The sequence below is a fragment of the Convolutriloba macropyga genome, chromosome 12 (assembly GCF_964194025.1).
Source record: "Convolutriloba macropyga chromosome 12, txConMacr16.3, whole genome shotgun sequence".
Lineage (NCBI taxonomy): Eukaryota > Metazoa > Xenacoelomorpha > Acoela > Convolutidae > Convolutriloba > Convolutriloba macropyga.
In genome coordinates this window covers 54,966,528-54,988,062 of record NC_134479.1, presented here as the reverse complement: position 1 = coordinate 54,988,062, position 21,535 = coordinate 54,966,528, and the positions used below count along the sequence as shown (strand labels likewise).

The window sequence follows — 21,535 nt, the reverse complement described above, 5'->3', positions numbered from 1 at the left end:
ACTTCTATTGTCTTATTTTCGATTCAAGTTTTGAACCATAAAGCATTTATTTGACAAATATTTCCATTATTGCGACACTATTTCGACTTAGCTTTATTTACCATTAAATTTTATACACAGCATTTAACCTTCTACAGAAAACTAATATTTTTAGTCAAGCTGGTGGTATTTAGTTAATTTTTCTTAGTGTATACGTTTTGCTAGACAATATACGGTCGCATAAAAGTTGTTTATTATTTGTTTGATTCACTTTAGCTTATTTATACACTTGAAAATTTGCGTATATAGACTGAACGTTTCATAAAATCGGCTTCAAAGTTGATTTTTTTGACAGCTATCAAAAAAAGTCGGTTTTTTACGAAAATCAGCTAACGTATACACATTTCTGGTTAAAAAATCTGCGAAAAATACGTGGAAAAATGCTGAGTCGGGAATGTGTCGACCCTTCGACCTCTAACGACTTTTACAACTGTATGTTGAATGCGGAAGAGGTCATTAATGGAGTCCAGCGAGTGACCCACCGGGAGTTCTGGAGAGTTCGGAAACGATACCGAGATTTGAAACTCATCTCAAACGCCAGTCCAAACAAAGTTTGGTAAGTTCATAATTTTTATTGCATAGCAACAGGGTTGATCATTTTCAGTAATCACACTAAAACAGTTTTTGCTTCCATATAAATAGATAAAAAATTTCTAAGTATGATCTTGTAAATGTTTTCTACGAGTCATAAATGATATCTGTAAAACTAGCAAGAACCATTTATGATCTTTTAAAAGTCCTAACCCAGGCTTGCATGTCAGAGCATTTCAGCGCTGATCCGAACCTGACCGTCGTATTACCGTTTCATTACTGATTCATAGTATTTCCATAATGATTTTTACTATAACCAGAATTCTGATCATGGTACTTATTTGACATTTCATAGAAGAATTTATAGTAAAATTCTGAAGTTTTTATGAACATAATGATTTTCTCGCTGCATTTATTCTGAACACAATGACTTTTACTCTGAATTTGCTCTCATCAGTCTGAAGAAAGAACTTGAACCTCGTGAATATCAGAACTAAAACCCAAATTCAGTTATGAAACATTGCATATCAAGTGTTTTTCAAGTTTTTTAATGCGCAGTTTATCCTCATTATGATTAAAATAAGGTCATTGAGTTCACCCACGCTAAATTTACCCTGTATAGTCAGAAAAATTACTCAACCACCAAAATTAAATCTGAGCAGCATACTGTCTTGCTTTTGTAGCCTATAAATAGTAATTACTATAATAGTAAAAACGCTCTTTTTACTTAAGCTATTTTGTAGGTAATTACCACAAAGCCCATTTCGCTTAGTTGTTACAACATGGCGCGCAAATTGAATGTTGCAACTATCCACGCGGATATTCGATCGCAGATAACGCCAACCTTGTAGGGTGACCGGACAATAGATCGAAAGGACAACAGATCGAAAACAGAAAAATTGGGACAATAGACCGAAAATTATTCTCTATTCTTATTGGTTGAAATTTTGAGACAATAGACCGAAAATTATTCTCTATTCTTATTGGTTGAAATTGCGAGCTGCAATATAATTACCACTGTATGGCCATGCCTCGCGAGCCATGGCCATGCCTTAGCGGCTCGTGGGACTTGGTATGAATCTATCACAACCGAACAAAATATCACAACACAACATGTTATATGCTGTATAATAAATGAGCGCTCAAATCTGATTGGCCAATACTCTACTTGAGTAATTTAATTTTCGATCTATTGTCCCAATTTTCGCTTTCGATCTGTTGTCTTTCGATCTATTGTCCGACCACCACCTTGTAGGCGGGAGGGAAGCTGAACATACGATTTTTCATGCGTTAAATTTCACTCGAAAATCACGACTATTCGCGGTGTACTGATTCAATGTTGATTTGCTGTGTCATCAATCTCCTGGAGGATTCATATTTCTAAATTTCTGCTTTTTGTATTATGTTTTTAGAAGCAATTTTTGTCAAAGATGATGGTTCTCTTGAAATTAGGTTTCCGGCTACTTGAGGTCACGGGTTATTAAAACTAATTTTCTCATAATGATTTATGAATTTTTCTCCTCAAAAATTCTCCTTTTTAAAATATGTTATTTTGGAACGAAGGTTGCTCAAAAAAGAAGATAGTTGACGAAAATTGCTGTATTGTGATAGCGAGTGAGAAAGTGTCTCTTTATCTTTAAAATTTTACTTTTTGGGTGTTACGGGTTACAAAAACTAGGTTTCACATAAAGTAGGCGACAAAAGCAAAACGTAACTGATTTATTTTTCTGCTTCGGGATGCTCTAATGGGAACAAAGAATATTGTTTTTCAACTTATTTTTACACAAAAATACTGGCACAATAAGTCTTTCTAGACTAAACGTTTTCTTATTTACCCGGCTACGTCATACTGAATTTAGTGCTGCTTTGGGCACGTAAATTTTTTATATATGAATATTAAGTAATGAGGGTATTAGTTTAGTTTACTGGGCTCCTCTACAGATTGATCCTACTTTTTTATGTTCCTGCCTTTTTAATGATCATTTTACGTTTGCTAAGATTCCATAAAACGGTATATAACATAGTATGATTGCTAAAAATCGTTTCTTACTATTTTTTGTTGCAAAGATATTTGAATTTTGATCATCCCTGGTATCAAAAACAGTGATCGAAAATCAAAAATGTGACAGTAGGTTGAAAATAGATGTTGCTGAAGTTCAAATGTCTAATCACATTTCAGAACAAAGTTACGTTTATGTGTATAAAATGTTTGACTGTGATAATATTTGGCTTTCATAGATTCATTTTAATACCAACGGGTTTTAGAGCGATGGTCAAATGCACTACTCTCATTCAAGATCACCAATGGTGCTTGATTTCGGACAGTAAGAAGTCAAAGTAGTGTTTAATTTGTTGTTTAGATGTCTACCCTTTTCTATGTAATAAACAGTCACAAAATCGTTTTTAATAGCCGCACAACGATAGCTGGGGCTATTATTGGCCTTCTCTTGGTTTTTTACAATTCAAAGAATTTGAATTGTATTGGGGCGCTGTCTTTTTTTTTAAGATCTGTTCACACATTTTTATGATTTTTGAAGTCAAATTGGAGTGGTGATTTTGGTCACACCGAAACAGGAAATGGAGCGAAAAAGCGAGTGGTTTTGCGGCGTGAAATTTTTTCGCTCTAAATTTAAATTCAACTTTGCTGAATCGTTATCTTATAAGGTCTGATGAGTATCTTATCAAATCTCACACGATAAAAGTTCAAATGGGGAAGAATTTTTATCATGTAATATCTGATAAGCCGTGTTATAATTATGTCAACATTGCCGTATAACGTAGTCAAGTTCTTATTAAATTAAAAAATAATCAGTCAACTAACCAAATAAGAAACAAAAAAATGTTTGTTGATTCTATTTTGACCCCAGTTTTATTCTAAGTCTCAACTAGGTACTATGGCTCAAATGAGCAGCCCAAGAAACTTTGGTCTTTGAAAAAAATTTTCCGCCTAGTTTGATAATCACCGCTTCAGAAAAAGCCTCCGAAACTCGTATAAACTTTTTCACAAGCATCTTCGAAGTCTCATAAGACAATATAAGATAATTTTCTCTTTGTTACTCTAACACAAAAGTTGCATGCTGTAGCTTTTTGATTACTGCTTGAAAGCAACTCTGAATTGTATTCAAATTGAAGAACATGCCACACTTTAAAAACTTTATCGTTAAAGAACTGATAAAAATTTTATCAAAAAGATGAGTCATAGATTTCCAAATGTTTATCTTACAAGATGTTATAAGAATCCTATAAGAGCTTACACGATAAACATTTTTGTCAGGCAGAATTTTTATCGTGTAAGATCTTATAAGGTAGAATGTTCATCGTGTAAGATCTGAAAAAAGTGAACTTTTTTGTGTAGGATCTGATCAGATATGATAAAAAAATTTATTGTGGAAGACCTGTTAAATTGTCTTACAAATCTTAGTCAGGCGACGCATAATCTTATAAGTACTTATAAGACAAAAATATCTTACAAGATAAAAATTCTCACGTGTCTGGGGCTAAGCGCGGGGGGGGGGTTACATCCGGAAAAAAATCCCTTTTCTTTAATTATCACAATTTGTTCATGAGTATTTGCTCATTATTGCGGGCTTAAACACGGTTGTTTTACACTTACAAAAACAATCGCTCCATATTAACACACAATAATCTCTTGAAAAACAGTTTTCTTATAAAACTCCATGCCCCATATCTAGTCTGTATTTGGCCTTTTTGCAGAATTTGCTGCAAACAACAATATACGCTTACCTAAAATTTGAGAAATTAGTGCAAATTGTTCTAGAAAACGGAAAATAGAATAGTTTCTTTCCGTCTTTATGACTCATCGTTTCAGCTTCGTTTTGTTTGGACAACACATGTACGCATATTTTGTTCCAAATTTATTTAGTTGTAGTAACTTAACACAACAAAAATGACGTCACAGTTTTAGTTATACAAACCGTTCATGGTATATATACACACATACATTTGATCAAATATTCTTCATACAAAATACTATACACATACATGTAAAATTGAGCTAATATAACGTAATTTACTCGTATTTTAGTCGCTTATTCATAAATCAACTTGAAATCGTCGTTTTAAGTAAACATTTTATTGTTTTCGCTTTGGTTAAACTATATAATTTGTAGTAAATAGCTGAACAAATTCTTAAAGGCTTAACGAACGGTCTTTTTCACGCCTTTTTGCTGTCATTTTGTTTCGTTTTTGTAATAATTATTGTTGCTGATTTGTGAAGATTATTCCAGAATAACCGATAAATTGAACACGTTCAATCTTGCGCAAAAGTGTACAAGATTTAAGGCAAATAATGACTAAAATTTGGGCTCTGTTGAGGCTAAGACTTCAATTTGATTGGACAAAAATGTTTACTTTTAGGGCTTTTATCAAAAGTAATTGCCGTGGGTATTTTCTACACTAACTTTTCTTTAATAAATTCATCATTTATTGTACTAGTCACAATTACTTCGGTTGGGTTAATTTTCTTTCAGTAATTTTGAAAAGCACGGTTAAATTTTTGCGATTGAATGGTTTTCTATTTTTAGAACCCACGTCAGTTTAGAGTGGAAAGATAGTGCGCGGCTATTTTGTAATTTAATCAATATTTTACTTTTGTTCTTTGCTGCAAATTTTCCTTTTGTCTAGTCAGAATAATCACAAGATCTGTGCAGAAATCAAAAGGTAGGTTGTAGAATTTTGCTCAAAATCAAAGAGCGGTTTCGAATGAGTTGTTTCTATTTATAATTCGTGATTATGGCAAAAAATGTGATTTAAAACGAGACTTTAGCGATTTTATTTCATTTGTTCGTTTTTGTGTGCCCAAAATTAAATTATCAGCAAGATTTTATGCGAAATGAACGTGACTTTGTTGCTGTCGTGTTTTAACAGCTGACGTGGAAGTATCTGCGTGGCTTCTGGTCTAAACAACGCGTTTATTTTTTGATTAAGTTATAAACACAATGGTTTGCGATTCATTTCTTTATAACATTGTGAAACAGATTGGTGTCAATTAACAGAAAAATCGAAGAGCCGAAAATAAGCTCATCAAGTAACGATTCCCATAATGAAGACAAAAATTGTATCCTAAAAGTTTTCAGTCTATTTCATTTTATTCGGCAGCTAAATCTATTTTCTACCTTTTTGCTCAATATCAAACAAATTTTTTTTCAAGAAAAAACGTTTAATTTCGGTTTTCAAGAATATCGGCTAGTAGCAACAATTGTCAAATATTGCTGCTCTAAATGCCAGAAAATATAGCGTTTCGTGATCAACAAAAGTGGTATTGTAGCCGAGTTTTTGTATTACAAATTCAGCCTTTTTGGGAGTATATTACATGGTACTATTTGCGATAAAACGTTCGTTAAAAGTCGATTTTCAGTCGGATGAGTGAACAACTATCACTCGGATTTTGTAGTAAATAGTAGTATATTGTAACGAAGTAATTTACAAAAGAGCCGAATGACCTTCAAACCAATGTTTTCTCTCTATAAACGCGTGTTCAAATATTGCGTCATTTAGTCGGTCGGTTAGTCCAAAACGCCGACGCGAAAGAGTAATATTAGCCGAAAAGAAATTAGCCGAAACTTATAAGTACGAAATTTAGAGTAAGTTAACAAGTTGAATTTTATGACGTTTTTTCTGCGAATTCTGAAGAGTTTCTGTTCAAACATACCCCCCCAAAAAAAAACGTTTGATTACTAGAAAAAATGACGATAATTTTTTTCGGCTTTGTTCCCTTCGGACTACTGTCACATCCATCATATACTTCGTTCTTAAAGCGCTTTGATCCCCCCTAAAACGGTAAAATGCCTATTTGAACCAATATTTGTTCGGGCCAATATTTGTGTACCAGGTAGAAAATTGTGGCCTCAAATAAACGATCCTTTGAACTAACTTAGCTGCAAATATAAAAATGCCATTTCAAAAACATCCAAACTATTTATTCTGCTCGAATTTGTCGAATTGTTTCAGTTCGTTTAGTAAATGAGTAATATTTTTTTTACTATTTATTAAGTTAACGAACCGAATAAATAACAAACGAGCCGTCTGAAACGACTTTTAGCGACAATGGGACATTTTTTCGGTAGTTTCGCACGACTTGAAAGCCGTCGAGATGCAAAACCGAGTTTGAAATCGGCGAAATTACTCAATTTATTTTTAGATTGCGTATATGCAGTCTTATTTAGTTGTAATATTAAACCGTAAGTTACTATATATCATTATTATTCAAAGAGCTTGCCCCATAAAGTTGCTCTGGTTCAAAGTTTCGATTCTTTTGGGGTTTTAAGTTAAACGTTAATTCAGTTTGAATAACTTTCGCGATCGTCTTACCTTGACTGTTTGTTTGCAAATTAGTGCTTATAATCTCTAGATTTTGTCAAATTTTGACCTTTAGTTGCGTCAATTGTTATAAATTCTTCAATGGTAAGTTTATATTATATGGTTTCGTTTTCCAAGCTAAGAAATTAATTGCGATGTTTCAAAATGGTAACAACATTTAAATAATTAGTTATAGGAATTTTATACTTATTACAAATTTTTGTCAGTTTTTATCTTGTTTTTCGTAAATTTTGTGAAGAACATTTTAAGTTTTTGATCTAATTTAATTTTTCTGAAAATTGTTGTTTTTGTTTATAACAATTTTGCTCTGTTTCAGCTGATGCACAGTTACTGATTTCTGTGGTTATTTCCTCTGGGTTATTATTTATAACTGGGCATTAGTTATAATAATCTGGGTTATTACTTTATTTTCTGCTCTTATTTCCATTCCTTCAAACTCTCTGATTTTATCTTATGCTTTCTGGATTAATTTCTTAATCACTCGATCAAATAAATAATCAATTCTTGTCACTTTTTGATCACTTCTGTTGTGCATCTTTAAAATCGGAGAAAACAAAAAAGCAAAAAAAACTTAAATTCTAAACCTGATATTTCTTTTTCCATCTTCAATTTCTATCAACTGATTGAAAGTAAAAGTTAACATTTTATTTCACTTCTATTGTCTTATTTTCGATTCAAGTTTTGAACCATAAAGCATTTATTTGACAAATATTTCTATTATTGCGACACTATTTCGACTTAGCTTTATTTACCATTAAATTTTATACACAGCATTTAAAACGTTCAACAGAAAAACTAATATTTTTAGTCAAGCTGGTGGTATTTAGTTGCTTTTTTCTTAGTGTATACGTTTTACTAAACCATATACGGTCGCATAAAAGTTGTTTATTATTTATTTGATTCACTTTAGCTTATTTATACACTTGAAAATTTGCGTATATAGACTGAACGTTTCATAAAGTCGGCTTCAAAGTTGATTTTTTTGACAGCTATCAAAAAAAGTAAGCTTTTTACGAAAATCAGATAACGTTCACAAATTTCTGGTTGAAAAAATCTGCGAAAAATACGCGGAAAAATGCTGAGTCGGGAATGTTTCGACCCTTCGACCTCTAACGACTTTTACAACTGTATGTTGAATGCGGAAGAGGTCATAAATGGAGTCCAGCGAGTGACCCACCGGGAGTTCTGGAGAGTTCGGAAACGATACCGAGATTTGAAACTCATCTCAAACGCCAGTCCAAACAAAGTTTGGTAAGTTCATAATTTTCATTGCTTAGCAACAGGGTTGATCATTTTCAGTAATCACAATAAAACAGTTTTTGCTTCCATATAAATAGATAAAAAATTTCTAAGTATGATCTTGTAAATGTTTTCTACGATTCATAAATGATATCTGTAAAACTAGCAAGAATCACATATGATCTTTTAAAAGTCCTAACCCAGGCTTGCATGTCAGAGCATTTCAGCGCTGACCCGGACCTGAACGTCGTAATGTTTCAGTACTGATTCATAGTGTTTCCATTATGATTTTTTACTATAACCAGAATTCTGATCATGGTACTTATTTGACATTTCATAGAAGAATTCATAGTAAAATTCTGAAGTTTTTATGAACATAATGATTTTCTCGCTGCATTTATTCTGAACACAATGACTTTTACTCTGAATTTGCTCTCATCAGTCTGAAGAAACAACTTGAACCTCATGAATATCAATACTAAAACCCAAATTCAGTTATGAAACATTGCATATCAAGTGTTTTTATAGTTTTTTAATGCGCAGTTTATCCTCATTGTTATAAAAATAGGGCCATGCTAAGTTCACCCACGCTAAATTTATTATGTTTTGTCTGAAACGTTACTCAACCACCAAAATTAAATCTGAGCAGCCTACTGTCTTGCTTTTGTAGCCTATAAATAGTAATTACTATAGTAGTAAAAACGCTCTTTATACTTAAGCTAGTTTGTAGGTATTTACCACAGAGCCCATTTCGCTTAGTTGTTACAACATGCCGCGCAAATTGAATGTTGCAACTATCCACGCGGATATTCGATCGCAGATAACGCCAAACTTGTAGGCGGGAGGGAAGCTGAACATGCAATTTTTCATGCGTTAAATTGTAGTAGAAAATAAAAAAAATCAAGACTATCCGGTGTACTGATTCAATGCTGATTTGCTGTGTCATAAATCTCCGGGAGGATTCATATTTCGAAATTTCTGCTTTTTATATATTTTTAGAAGCAATCTTTCTCAAAGATGATGGTTCTCTTGAACTTCGGTTTCTGGCTACTTGGGGTTACGGGTTATTAAAACCAATTTTCACAATGATTTTTAAAAATTCTCTTTTTCAAATTATGTTTTTATGGAACGAAGGTTGCTCAAAAAAGAATATAGTTAACGAAAATTGCTGTATTGTGACAGAAAGTGTGAAAGTTTTTCTTTATCTTTAGGATTTGACTTTTTGGTGGTTACCAGTTACAAAAACTAACTTTCACATAAATTAGAAGACCAAAACAAAACCTAGCTGACGTATTTTTCTGCTTTGTGTTGCTCTATTGTGGAACAAAAAAATCATTTTTAACTTATTTTTACACAATAAGACTAAACACAATAAGTCTACTGGGCAGAAATTGCTTCGACCATTTTATGTTCCTGCTTTTCTAATGATCATTTTGACGTTTGATAAGATTCCATACAACAGTATATGACATAGTATGGTTGCTATAAGTCGTTTCGTACTTCAATTTTGATCATCCTTGGTATGAATAAGAGTGATAGAAAATCAAAAATGTGACAGTAGCTTGAAAATAGATGTCGTTGAAATTCAAATGGCAAATCACATTTCAGAACAAAGTTATGTTCTTATGTATAAAATGTTTGACTGTGATAATATTTGGCTCTCAAAAAATGATATTAATCCCAACGTGTTTTAGAGCCATTGCCAAATGCACTACTTCCATTCAAGACCACCGATAGTGCTTGATTTTGGCCAGTAAGAAGTAAAAATTGTGTTTAATTTACTGTTTAGATTTCTACTCTTTTCCATGCATTATACAGTCACAAATTCGTTTTTTTTTCAGATTTTTTTAATAGATTTTATTCCATTTCTGCGGAAAAATTAAAATGTGTTTATTTTCTCAGTTGAACAAGAATGAAATCATCATTATGAAGTATCGGGTTGAACTTTTGGATGTAAAACCAGTTAAAAATTGAAATAATAAACTTTCAGAAATAAATAGACAAGAAAACAAGCTTTTTCATGCAATTAAATAATTTTTGCTTAGAGATTTTGCATATTGTAGAGAGTTTAATTGGAATGAAGAAAACATTTAATAATAATTATTCAACAGAAAACAATCCTTTTCAATGCGCTTGTACAGTCTTTTACAGTGTGTGAACAGCTGCTATTGTGCTATTCCTCTTCAGGGAAAAGAAAAGTTTTTTCTCCTTTTGTGAATCAGGTGGCAGTTGCCTGATATTTTCTGGGAACACGGAAATCTGTATTTGGATTATTTTCAGAAAATAATTTGGAAAAAGTATTTTTGTATACAACCTGCCCGATCAAGCGGCCTAAGTTCAATCAGAAATTGGCAAATTTTTTGCCGATGTGACGTATTTGAAGCTTCGGTACGTGACGTAGATCGAGTGAGCATCTGTGTTTGTGTTTGAAAGAATGGATTCAAAAATTCCCAAGTATCCTTGTAAAACTGGCAGCATAATGTAAAATTCCTACCTTTTCTGATAAAATTTCCGAGAAGTTGTTAGATTTCCGGGTTGACACGGATGCTCTCTGGGACTTGATCCACTACTAGTTATTGACACTGTTGTTTTGGGTAGTCTAGGGTGGAGCAGCAATTTTTTTTTACAATCAGGCGTCATTGGGCAATTTTATTAGGCGCAGTTTTAATGCTTGCTTTTGCGAGGTTGCAAGAGCAAACATGTTTTACTACTACTAAATGAAACTAAACCTTGCGGCTGGATTTTCATTTAGAAAACTGGATACCAAAATGCTCGGCTTGTGAAACAAGAGATAGTAACTTGAAATAATTGACCTAAAGAATTAAAAGAGCGAAGAAATTAAATTCCATTGAATTAGAGGAGAATAGAGCGACTGCTTTGATGATTCTGCCTATAAATTGCTTAGCAAATGTTTGAACATTTTTTTGTCATAACTTCACGCCGCAAAAAGTACACCGTAGCCTGGAAAACTTTGACAGTAAGGTAAATTAAGTGTAAATTTGACAAAGTTTGGAAATAACCATCACTTGTTCAGAGAATTCAGGTGTTCATTTTTCTGTGTTGCGCAGTTTCCTAATTAAATTTCACGACATGAAACTCCGATTCTCCGAGAGTTTTGTGGTATTATTTTAGGAAAAAGAGGATATTTTCCGCCCCCCCCCCCAGCTTAGTGGGCGCATATTATTTGCACCCCCAGACACACGTGCCATATTTGTACATAATGATTAAATATGTAATGACGCGTGCTCTGTAACTGGGTGTTGCATAACGTACTGGGGGGGGGGGGGGCAGAAACGGAAAAGATCCGAAAAGTAATTTTACATACAACCTGCTTGATCAAACGTCATTCTCCGAAAAGTGGGCAATAATTTTGTTTTTCGATTTGAGCTAGTTGATTTTTGTTTTGGTACTGGTTTTGACTAAGTGGGCGTTCCTATTTTATTTACGAATTTTTTCCTGTTTTTAGAATGTTTGCGGCAGAAAGTAAGAGTCTTTATTTTTCAGGTTAATATAAACTGAAAGATTTTTGGGCTTCCAAGTGTAATTTCGAGGGCCATACGCTGGGTTTTGATAGAAAAATTTTTCGACTATTTCAGCGAAGCTTTCGACTCAGTGCTTGGGTGTCGCGTTGCAATTAAGTGGCTGCAGAATGCATTCGTGGATGAGAACCACGCTAGAAAATATTGCAGGGAACTGTTCCTCCTTCCAAGGTTGCACCACCCCAACGTCATCAAGATTCTGGACGCTTTTTCGGACGTAGAACTGGATAGCGGTCCAGAAAATATGGATCAATTGTAAGTTATTTTCGAATTTTAACTTTTAATTTTAGCGTTGACGTTTGATTTCGCCGCCTTGTAAGATGTGACATTATAAGGGTTAAATTGATCAACTAAGAATAACTGATATTTCATCTAATAAATAACTAATGTTTTCTATCATTAAAAATCAACAGCAGAAGTTGAAGTTTCGTCACAGTAATTGCTATTCTGAAAAGTTAAAAAGTTAACTGCAGTGCCTTGAAATTATTGCCCTACCCCCCCCCCCCCCCCCAAAAAAAAAGACAATTTAAAAAATATGTTATTTCAAGCAATTCATTGTGTTGTTGAAGTGCCGGCGGTCAAACATTGCAAATAGTGAAAAAACCTGCCCTAACCGCGCAACTTTGACTCTGGTGGGGATCGTTTTTTCGGGCTTGTAATATTGACAAAATAAGGGCTCAAAATATCATTGAAGAATTACTATAATTCATCAGTTTTTTTTCTATCAGTAAAAATTACTTCCAGAAAATTTAACACTGAGGTGATGTGAAATTAGAGTTTTAATTGACATGTTCAACTCTAAATGGCATTTCATTAGCGAAAGTTTTGCTTTTAATATATTATTTTTTTCTGATTATCAGTATTGTGAACCAGTCCCCAAAATCTCTCCACAAGAACAGAACAAAATTATCTGATTCGAAGCAAATCATTGTGTATTATAGTGCCTACGCTTGAGGGCAGCTTAATAATGTGCTCTTAGCGGGGGGGGGGGAGACCGGGGGGAGGGGGGGGGGGAGGAGAGCGGGGAGGGGAGGAGGGCGGAGGAGAGGAGGGGAGAAATGGTTTCAGTTTTGCATACAATTTGTAACAAAAACAATTTTACCTAACAGACATTTTGTTTATGTTTTTTTTTCTGCAGGTACTTAGTTCTTTCTTACACTGATTGGGATCTGCACCAATACTTAATGCACTTAATGACCCAAAAGGACTCTTGTGACCTCTGCCGTCACCGGAAACACAACCAGAGGTCAACGACCTCTAACGAGGTGCAGTTTGTGACGTCATCGAACGGGGATGAGACAAAATGTTGTGAACAAGATGAGCTTAGCATGCCTCAAGTGCAGTCGTTTATGTTCCAAATTATTAGTGGACTGCATTATCTGCACAGGAATGGATTAATGCACCGGGTTAGAGAGGCATCAACAATATGGGTCTGTCCCCATCAAGTCCCCCCCCCCCCCCCAACACCACCACCACCCCACCGACGAAATTGGCCTCCCCATTATGGTACACTTAGGGTATTTTTGGAGCAAATGGGTTTCTGTCTCCCCTCTTGGGGGCAAGGGATTGCATTTCATGACATCTAGTTCAAAATAAAAATTGTCGAATCTTTTCCGTTTTTGCCCCCCAGCTTACGGGGGATACAATATTCGCAAACCCGAAGTGACGTGTCATATTTTTACATAATGATTTCGTATGTAATGGTACGTACTCCGTAACTGCGGGGTGCATAAGGTGCCTGGGGGGGGGGGGAGGTCAAATACGGAAACGACACAAATTATCCGTTGGTATGCAGCACGTTATTAAGTAATAAATTAGTATACCGTGTGGACGTAATTCCTTATGCCCAAAAAATTGTGGTTGGGATGGGGGGGGGGGGGGTGAACCGAACTTTATTGCATATAACTGTAGGACATAAAAAGCACGGGGTAGAATGCTTAATGACTCCTTTTTCTTGGCATTTCTCTTCATTTGGAGCGAACTTACTGAGGAAAAGTTCCTTTAAAAACCCTCACTAATGTTTGTTTCAGGATCTCAACACTTCCAACGTCGGCCTCACTTTGGACGGCCAAGTTTTTGTAAGTGCAAATTTAAAGAGAAAGTTGGGATCTATTCCGTATGTCTCCCCCCCCCAAGCTTAGTGGGTGCATATTATTTGCACCCCCCCCCCCCCCAGACGCACTTGCCATATTTTTACATAATGATTTACAATGTAATGGCACGTGCTCTGTAATTGGGGGAGCATAACGTACTGGGGGGGGGGGGGACAAACGGAAAAGATCCCTAATTTTTTTCCATTCTATGATCGAACAATTTATGTTATTGGGGTTGTTTAGCTACTTGACTTTGACTTTTCGCGGCACGTGAACAACCGAAACAAAGAAGGCCACTCAATATTCATAGCCAATCAGAATTACAGAGCACCTGAAATTGTACTGAACCCAGGCCAGTATGGAAAACAAGGTTAAGACCAAGTCTATTGTTCTTCCAAGATTTTTGGGATTTTTTTCTGGTTTTCTGCCATAGTCTCAGATATTGCGTCTGTTTACCCCTAGGTACACTCAATTATAGTTACAGTCAATTCATTTGGTTTTCAGTTAGTTGTAATTTCCAAAAATACTCTAATAAGGTTTCCAGAATATAAAATCTTGTAAGATTCTTGCAAAATTTTGAATCCGGGCCAAAATTATTTTCATTGATTTCGCTTTTGTAACTTGTTTAGAAATCGATAGTTTGCTTTAAAGATGTTTTCTAAAACATTTTTACCCTGATTTATTTTTTTGCCTTGATTGATATCTTGCAAGATTCTTGCAAGAATCTTGCAAGTTTTGAATCATCTTGCAAGATTCTTGCAAAATTTGAATCCGATTATCACTAGGGCTCCTACCCTTAATAATTTTATGATACTAAGGCATACTTTGTTTTCATAATAATAATAATTGTTTGACATTAAACGTAGATTTGAAGAATTTTTGATATTGATTGTAAATAAATTTATTTTGTCATTAAGTCATTTTGAAAGGTATACGCCAAAAATCAAAAATCACAAATTATTCGATGTATGTTCATATTTTATTCACAGGGAATTTTGTTCCATTGTTTCGTCAATTGACCAAATTTCAAATGGGTTATCAAATTTTGAAAGAAATTAATCGACTTCTGTTTGTTTTTTTTTTCTCGAAATTCTGCTTCAGTAATTTTGCATGCATCAATTGTCAATATAAAATTGACGCAAACATTTTGATGTTGTTAATATCCCTTCAGTATCTTCTCATTCAGTATTAATTCATTCAGTTTGTTTGTTTAAAAAAAGAGTTCTGAATTTCGTGTGATTTAAATCATACAGAATAAAATAACAAGTGTATAAGTTGTTGACAAAACAAAGATTTTTCTGTGTTTTTATATATTCAAATTTAAAATCCTGACTGTATCTTGACTGTAATTTTAATCGAACTCAAACAATTGCCAAAACAAATTTAAAAGGAACATTTTGGATTTTATTAATCTTGATAACTTTTAGTGAAGCTTTAACTTTTATAACTTGATAACTTTTATAAATTTTTATTACGCGATAACTTTTATTAATCTTGATGACTTTCAGTGGACATTTGGAGCGCCGGATGTATCTTCGCAGAACTCCTTTCCGTTTCCAACGGACTCCGATCAAGACATCCAATTGCCAAGCAGTTCCTCCAACTACCTGACGGTTCCGGACCATTCCAGTACTTCACAGAACTCCTGGCTATGATTGGAGCTCCGCCCGATTCGTTCTTCGACTTCGTTCAAGAGGTTAGAGAATTAGAAACACATCCACTTTGTTTTATTTTTGGGATGAAAACATTGAAATTGATGTTTAAAAAAAAGTATGATTCCAAATTACAGCAGAGAATTAAATAAATTGCTGTCTATGACTTTTGACAGAAGAAATTACTGATTTGTTTTATTTATTTATTATAATAATTATATATATATATATATATATATATATATATATATATATATTATGATTTATTTATATATAATTAACTCCTTGTTCAATTTTTTTCGTCAAAAATTTGGGTTTTGATTCGAGGTGGGGGAGTTTTAACTTTAAATTTTTAGCTGTATTTTTGGCTGGTTAAATGTTTATGTAGTATCTTAGGGTTTCTAAATGCTGAAATGAAATGGCGTGGGTTTATAATTCCCGCTAATTTCAACGAATTAATTATTACTAGTTAATTGTTTGCGTAGAATTGTTTGGTTTTGTTTATAGGTAAACTTAATTGCCTCGAGTTTTTTTCTTAAACCTAAATATCTCCAGGTAATAATGTAACTGTTGAGTTTTTATTGTAGAATTTCCTGGTTTTATGCAATGGTGAAAATGATTTTTGGCTTAAGTTTATTAATTACCGCTATTTATATTCGGGCAATTATTGCTGCATATTTGTTTGCGGATAGTTTTTTGGTTTTGTTTTTTTTGCTGAAATTAATTACGCGGGTCCTAATTACGAGTAATTATCTTCTCAGCGTGGGGTATTTAGTTACCAAGAATTATATCCAGGGTAATTACTACTGGCTGTGTTCCTAAAATTTACCGGTTTTTGTTTGTTGCTGAAATTAATTGGTATGGTTTTTTTTATTACACTTTACTATCCCAGGGTAATAATTTAGTTAAATAATTTTCGGTGTTGATTTTATGATTTTTTGTTTAATCGTGAAAGTAATTTTTGGAGTAGGTTTTTTTAATTATCGCTATTTATATTTGGGCTATTTTTACTGGCAGCTTTTGGTTTTGTTAAATGCTGATTTAAAATGATGTGGGTTTTAACCTACGCCTAACTATCTCCATAACGTGGGTTTTTAATTACCGATAATTACCTCCAGGGTAAGTACTACTGATTAAGTTTTTGTTACCTATAATTAGCATGGGTTTTTAATTACGCCTAATTATCTCCACAGATGGTTATAATGTAGCTGATGAGTTTTGGTTTAAACATTTTCGGTTTTGTTTAGCGTTGAAAATGATTGGTTTTGGCTTTTAATTACCGCTAATTACCACAATCATTACTGGTTAAACGGTTAGATTTTTTCTGTTTTTTTTATTGTTGCACTTAATAAATTTGGCGTTAAGTTGCACTTACTTACCTCCATGGTGTGGCTTTTTAATTATCGTTAATTACATCTTTTGTAATTACTACTGGTTTATTGTTTCTTAGGACTTGCCGTTTTGTTGTCGAAAGTAATTGGCACGGGTCGTAATTACACTAATTATCTTCTTAGCGTGGGGTATTAAGTTACCAGGAATTATATCCAGGGTAATTATTACTGGTTGTGTTCCTAAAATTTTTCGGTTTTTGTTTTTTGCTGAAATTAATTGGTATGGTTTTTTTTATTACACTTAACTGTCCTAGGGTAATAATTTAGTTAAATAATTTTCGGTGTTGATTTTATGATTTTTTGTTTAATCGTGGAAGTATTTTTTTGAATATGTTTTTTTTTTTTAATTATCGCTATTTTTTCGGGCTATTATTAATGGCAATTTTTTTGTTTTCTTTATTTTCTGATTTAAAATGATGTTGGTTCTAACCTACGCCTTACTATCTCCATAGCGTGGGTTTTTTTAAATTACCGATAATTATCTCCACGGTAAGTACTACTGATTAATTATTTTTCGACTATAATTAGCATGGGTTTTTAATTACGCCTAATTTTCTACCCAGATGGTTATTATGTAGCTGATGAGTTTTGGTTTAGACATTTTCGGTTTCGTTTATCGTTGAAAATGATTGGCTTTGGCTTTTAATTACCCGCTAATTACAACAAAGATTACTGGTTAAACGGTTAGAGTTTTTCCTGTTTTTTTATTGTTACTTAATAACTCGGGTGTTAAATTGCTTACCTACATGGCGTGGCTTTTCAGTTACCGTTAATTACATCTATTGTAATTACTATTGGTTTAGTGTTTCATAGAGCATGCCGTTTTGTTTTCGAAATTAATTGGCACGGGTCCCAATTACGCTTAATAATCTTCTTAGCGTGGGGTATTTAGTTACCAGGAATTGTTTCCAGGGTAATTACTACTGTTTGAGTGCAATTAATTGGCACGGGTTTTTAATTACACCTAACTATCTCCATGCCTCGAGTGTACAGTTTTTTCCATTATAACATTCAGTGTAAATACTACTAGTTAAGTGATCGTGTAATTGCACTTAATTACCTCTTTTCGAGTGTACAGTTTTTTCCATTATAACATTCAGTGTAAATACTACTAGTTAAGTGATCGTGGAATTGCACTTAATTACCTTTTTCCGAGTAACAATGTGTTTGCTGAATTTTTGTTGCAAGATTTATGTGTTTTCTTTAGCTTCCTAATGGGAGTAATAATTGTGGTTTTTAAAATTATGGAGGTAAACTTTATGCGTCAGCTGCTTAGTTCATAAGTGGCAGTACCTAGCGTATCGACGTATCGACTTTTTAAGTACATCATATATCTTCAGACTAGTGATGTGGCAGGTTAAATTTTTGATTAAAACCCTAAGAATCACTAAGATAATTATATCACATTTTGGTCGAGAAAAATTATAGGTTTTTGTTAAGTTCTGAATTAGCTCCTCTCAAATACCCCATAGTATGGGAATCGAAACTCCTCTAATCTTGACAAACTCTTTGGAAGTCGACATCGTTGATGGAAATCAGTTCACGACTACTGGAAAAATTTGAGCACAAGTTCTTTTGTTTCATTTTGACATTGATTTTCGATAAACTTGGTCTTTTGAATCATCCGTGATGTCATTGTTTTCAATTTGCTGCTAAGTGACGTTATTTTTCTCTAGGACTTTTTTAAAAAGATAAACGGCTAGTGATTAGTCCTTTGGAAGTGAAAAATACCTTTTGTTATTTTAAACCAGAGTCCAAAGATTTTTGCTGACTGTTCTATGCCTCAAAATTGCAAATACAGGCTTTGAGATGTTTTTTTTTTGATTATTATGAATTTCTGTGATTTTTCGCCAAAAATTCGGCAAATTTGGTGGAGTGCTTGAATTCTTGAATTCAAAGACGTGTTTTGTTAAAACTTTAAAACATAATGCTCATGTTTGAAGTAAAATGTTTCTTTTCAATTTGTAATTTCAGAATTTCAAAAATTTAACGACTTATTTTTCCTATTTTTTATATATTTGTTCCGACCCCTCTCTGGGGGGGGGGGGGGGGGGGGAATGTATACTCAAATGCGTGTTTTTCAGACAATTTTGGCCGCTCGATAAATTAATCGTAGAGAGTTGTGAGTGGTATCAATAGAAAGCGCGTCCATCGTAGAATATGGAATTAAAAAGATTTTTTCAATTTTTGCTTTTTATAGGGAGTTATCGAGGTTCAAAAAGTTTTGTGAATATTAGACGTAATTCAGCCTTTTTTTCACGTTTTTGACCAAATTTTCATCAATTTCGAACAAATGTTTGTCAATATTGCTAAAATATATTAAAATTGTTAATTGTTGTGTTATTGATTTTATCTCTAAAGATAGAGGAGGGTTGCTGAATTGTTGGATCCGAGTTTTTTGGCTAGAACTTATGCTAAGTTTTTCAAAACTCAGAATTTTTTCGTCGAAAAAATGGCTATTTTAGCCCACTTGTTTTGTAACATCTCATTCTCTTTATCAGGTTTCATCAAACAGCAATTTGAATTCTGATTGTCAGTGGGCATTTGAAAACTTTATTAGTGTGAATGAGTCAACTTTTTAAACTAACAAAGATGTCAATTTGCTTAGCCTTCTGATCAAGTTCGAGTTACTTTATATGGAATGAAGTTGTTTTTTTAATTTCAGTTCATTAATATTTTTGGTCAATAAAGTTAAGTTTTATAAAAAAGAAATTATTTCATTTGATCGGTTCTTGTGATTATTGCCTCAGAAGTCTTTTGATATCTTCAGAGTCTCAACACTTTGGTCTTTACTGAAAAGTACTGAACTGGAATAAATTATCGGATTGTTTACAACTGTTGGACAGGAAAAGCCTGTGGACAAAATTATTGTTATTAATTCAATTTTTGACAACAAAAATAGGCCACATGTTTCGTAAACGATATAAAGAAATTGTTCAATTTTCCCATGTATAAATTGAGAGTTATCGATTGGTACGACAGTAAAAAAATTGAAAGCTTTGATTTACCTCTACAAGCACAAAATTTATGCTAAGTGCTACTATATTTTCAGATTAATAGTCTTAAATCATGAGCGGATATCACGCAAGGTTCTTTTAAATGAACAACACGGAGTTTTAACACAAACAATATATGTGAGCAAAATGGAAAATGCATTGTGTATTTATTACAAAATGTATATTACTATAATAAGCTACGACGTGCTGCTACTAGTAAAATCATAAAACCAAAATTGAAGTCATATTTTGTGGGATCTAATATCTTCCCATGAAATTTGGCCGGAATTGACTCTGCTTCGATCCCTCATGAAATCAAGTTCCTTTGATCATATTTTTGTAGTTTTGTTTTCAATCCTTTTCATTTTACCTATTCGGAAATGATATGGAGTTTTGTTTTTTTTTTGGTCTGGTTATTTTCCAAGTTTTTAAAAAAAACGTTCGCAAGATTTTGCAAGTTGATACATAAATTTTTCGATTTTCTTGCAAGATAACTGGATGACTCGATTTTTAATAGTTTTTTCGTCATACATCTTTATTTGTTTCCAGCATCAGTTCCAACAATGAAGCCATGCTGTCACGAGATTCCAGACCCTCAAAATAATCTTCGAGGGTCGAGCAAAACTAAAAATGGGTTAAATCAGTAATTCGTCTATGATGAAATGTGACAAATGTTTCAGAAAGAGAGTTTCAAGGCTGGATTTGATGAGCTGATCAAAGACCAGCAAAGTGAACAACCTCAATTTGACTCCAGATACAGTTTTGTGGACAGTTGTGGTTAGTAGTCTGATTTATTGGTTTCCAACGAAGTTAGAAAAAGGTATTCTAACCGTGTTTGCAGAGAGGATACTGTCCACGACTCGTATCAGAGAGGTAGAGGGTTCGAAACCCTCCCTTGTCAGAAACATTTTTGCATCATAAAAGTTTCTCTAGCCTATGGCCCCTTCTAAATTGTTTGTCTCGACAGCCGCTCGAGAGCAACTCGTCCGACGTTAGTCAGTTTACTTTGTTAGTATGTTGTTGTTAAGTTGTTATTAATTTCCTAGTAAAATCATTAACATTAAATCGCCACGAGACATCTTTATTTGACCTCTTCTTTGACCTTTTCTGTAAACGCATTTTTCTAAATGAAACCGTTAAATAACAGAAATTTTGACTAACCGCTAAAAAGATTTTTGACTAAAAAAAGGCTACTTCTCTCATAAAAGGTATTGGATGAACTCGTAACATGGGGGGGGGGGGGGGGGGGGTCAAGTAGTACCAATTTAGCGACCGAAATCATAAGTAAAATCTGCAAGATCTTGAATGATAACTCAATATAGAGTTCCACTAGACAAATAAATTTACTAACTTTACGAAAAAAGTTTAAATTTTGTTTCAGCTAAAGACCTCTTGAGACGAATGTTGGCATTTGACCCAAAAGAACGAATCACAGCCGACCAAGCATTACGTCACAAATTCTTCGAAGAATTCCATTGCCAATCAGATCTCGAATCGGAAACCTCAGACGAATCATTTGACCAATCAGCGCTCGATCCGAATAATAACAGCGATAGCAATAATAACAGTTTCAGTAATTACAGTAATTGTGAAAACGAGAATTTGGTCTGCCCCGTAGATGTCATGGACAAGCCTACGAGTATTTTGGAGATTAAAAATCTGGTTTTTGCCGAGCTGCATAACTTTCCAAGAAAATGATCGCCAGAAGTTTCGATT

The 21,535-nt window shown here is 33.6% G+C and overlaps 1 protein-coding gene across 3 annotated transcripts; it reads left to right on the top strand.

Moving 5' to 3' along the window:
* The first annotated feature begins 5,048 nt into the window (after positions 1–5,048).
* On the top strand, positions 5,049–21,529 carry LOC142350285 (mitogen-activated protein kinase 12-like). 3 transcript variants are annotated; one of them, XM_075402074.1, is made up of 9 exons: positions 5,049–5,250; positions 7,226–8,160; positions 11,745–11,942; positions 12,826–13,093; positions 13,718–13,765; positions 14,024–14,150; positions 15,289–15,476; positions 20,500–20,596; positions 21,201–21,529. In XM_075402074.1, exons 2-9 carry the CDS (start codon positions 7,985–7,987, stop codon positions 21,515–21,517), a joined length of 1,419 nt encoding a protein of 472 aa, XP_075258189.1. In that variant the 5' UTR covers positions 5,049–5,250; positions 7,226–7,984; the 3' UTR covers positions 21,518–21,529. The 3 variants fall into 3 exon arrangements, with proteins under 3 accessions (XP_075258189.1, XP_075258190.1, XP_075258188.1); XM_075402075.1 differs by lacking the exon at positions 5,049–5,250 and adding an exon at positions 6,454–6,770; XM_075402073.1 differs by lacking the exon at positions 5,049–5,250 and adding an exon at positions 6,785–6,993.
* Positions 21,530–21,535: the final 6 nt, after the last annotated feature.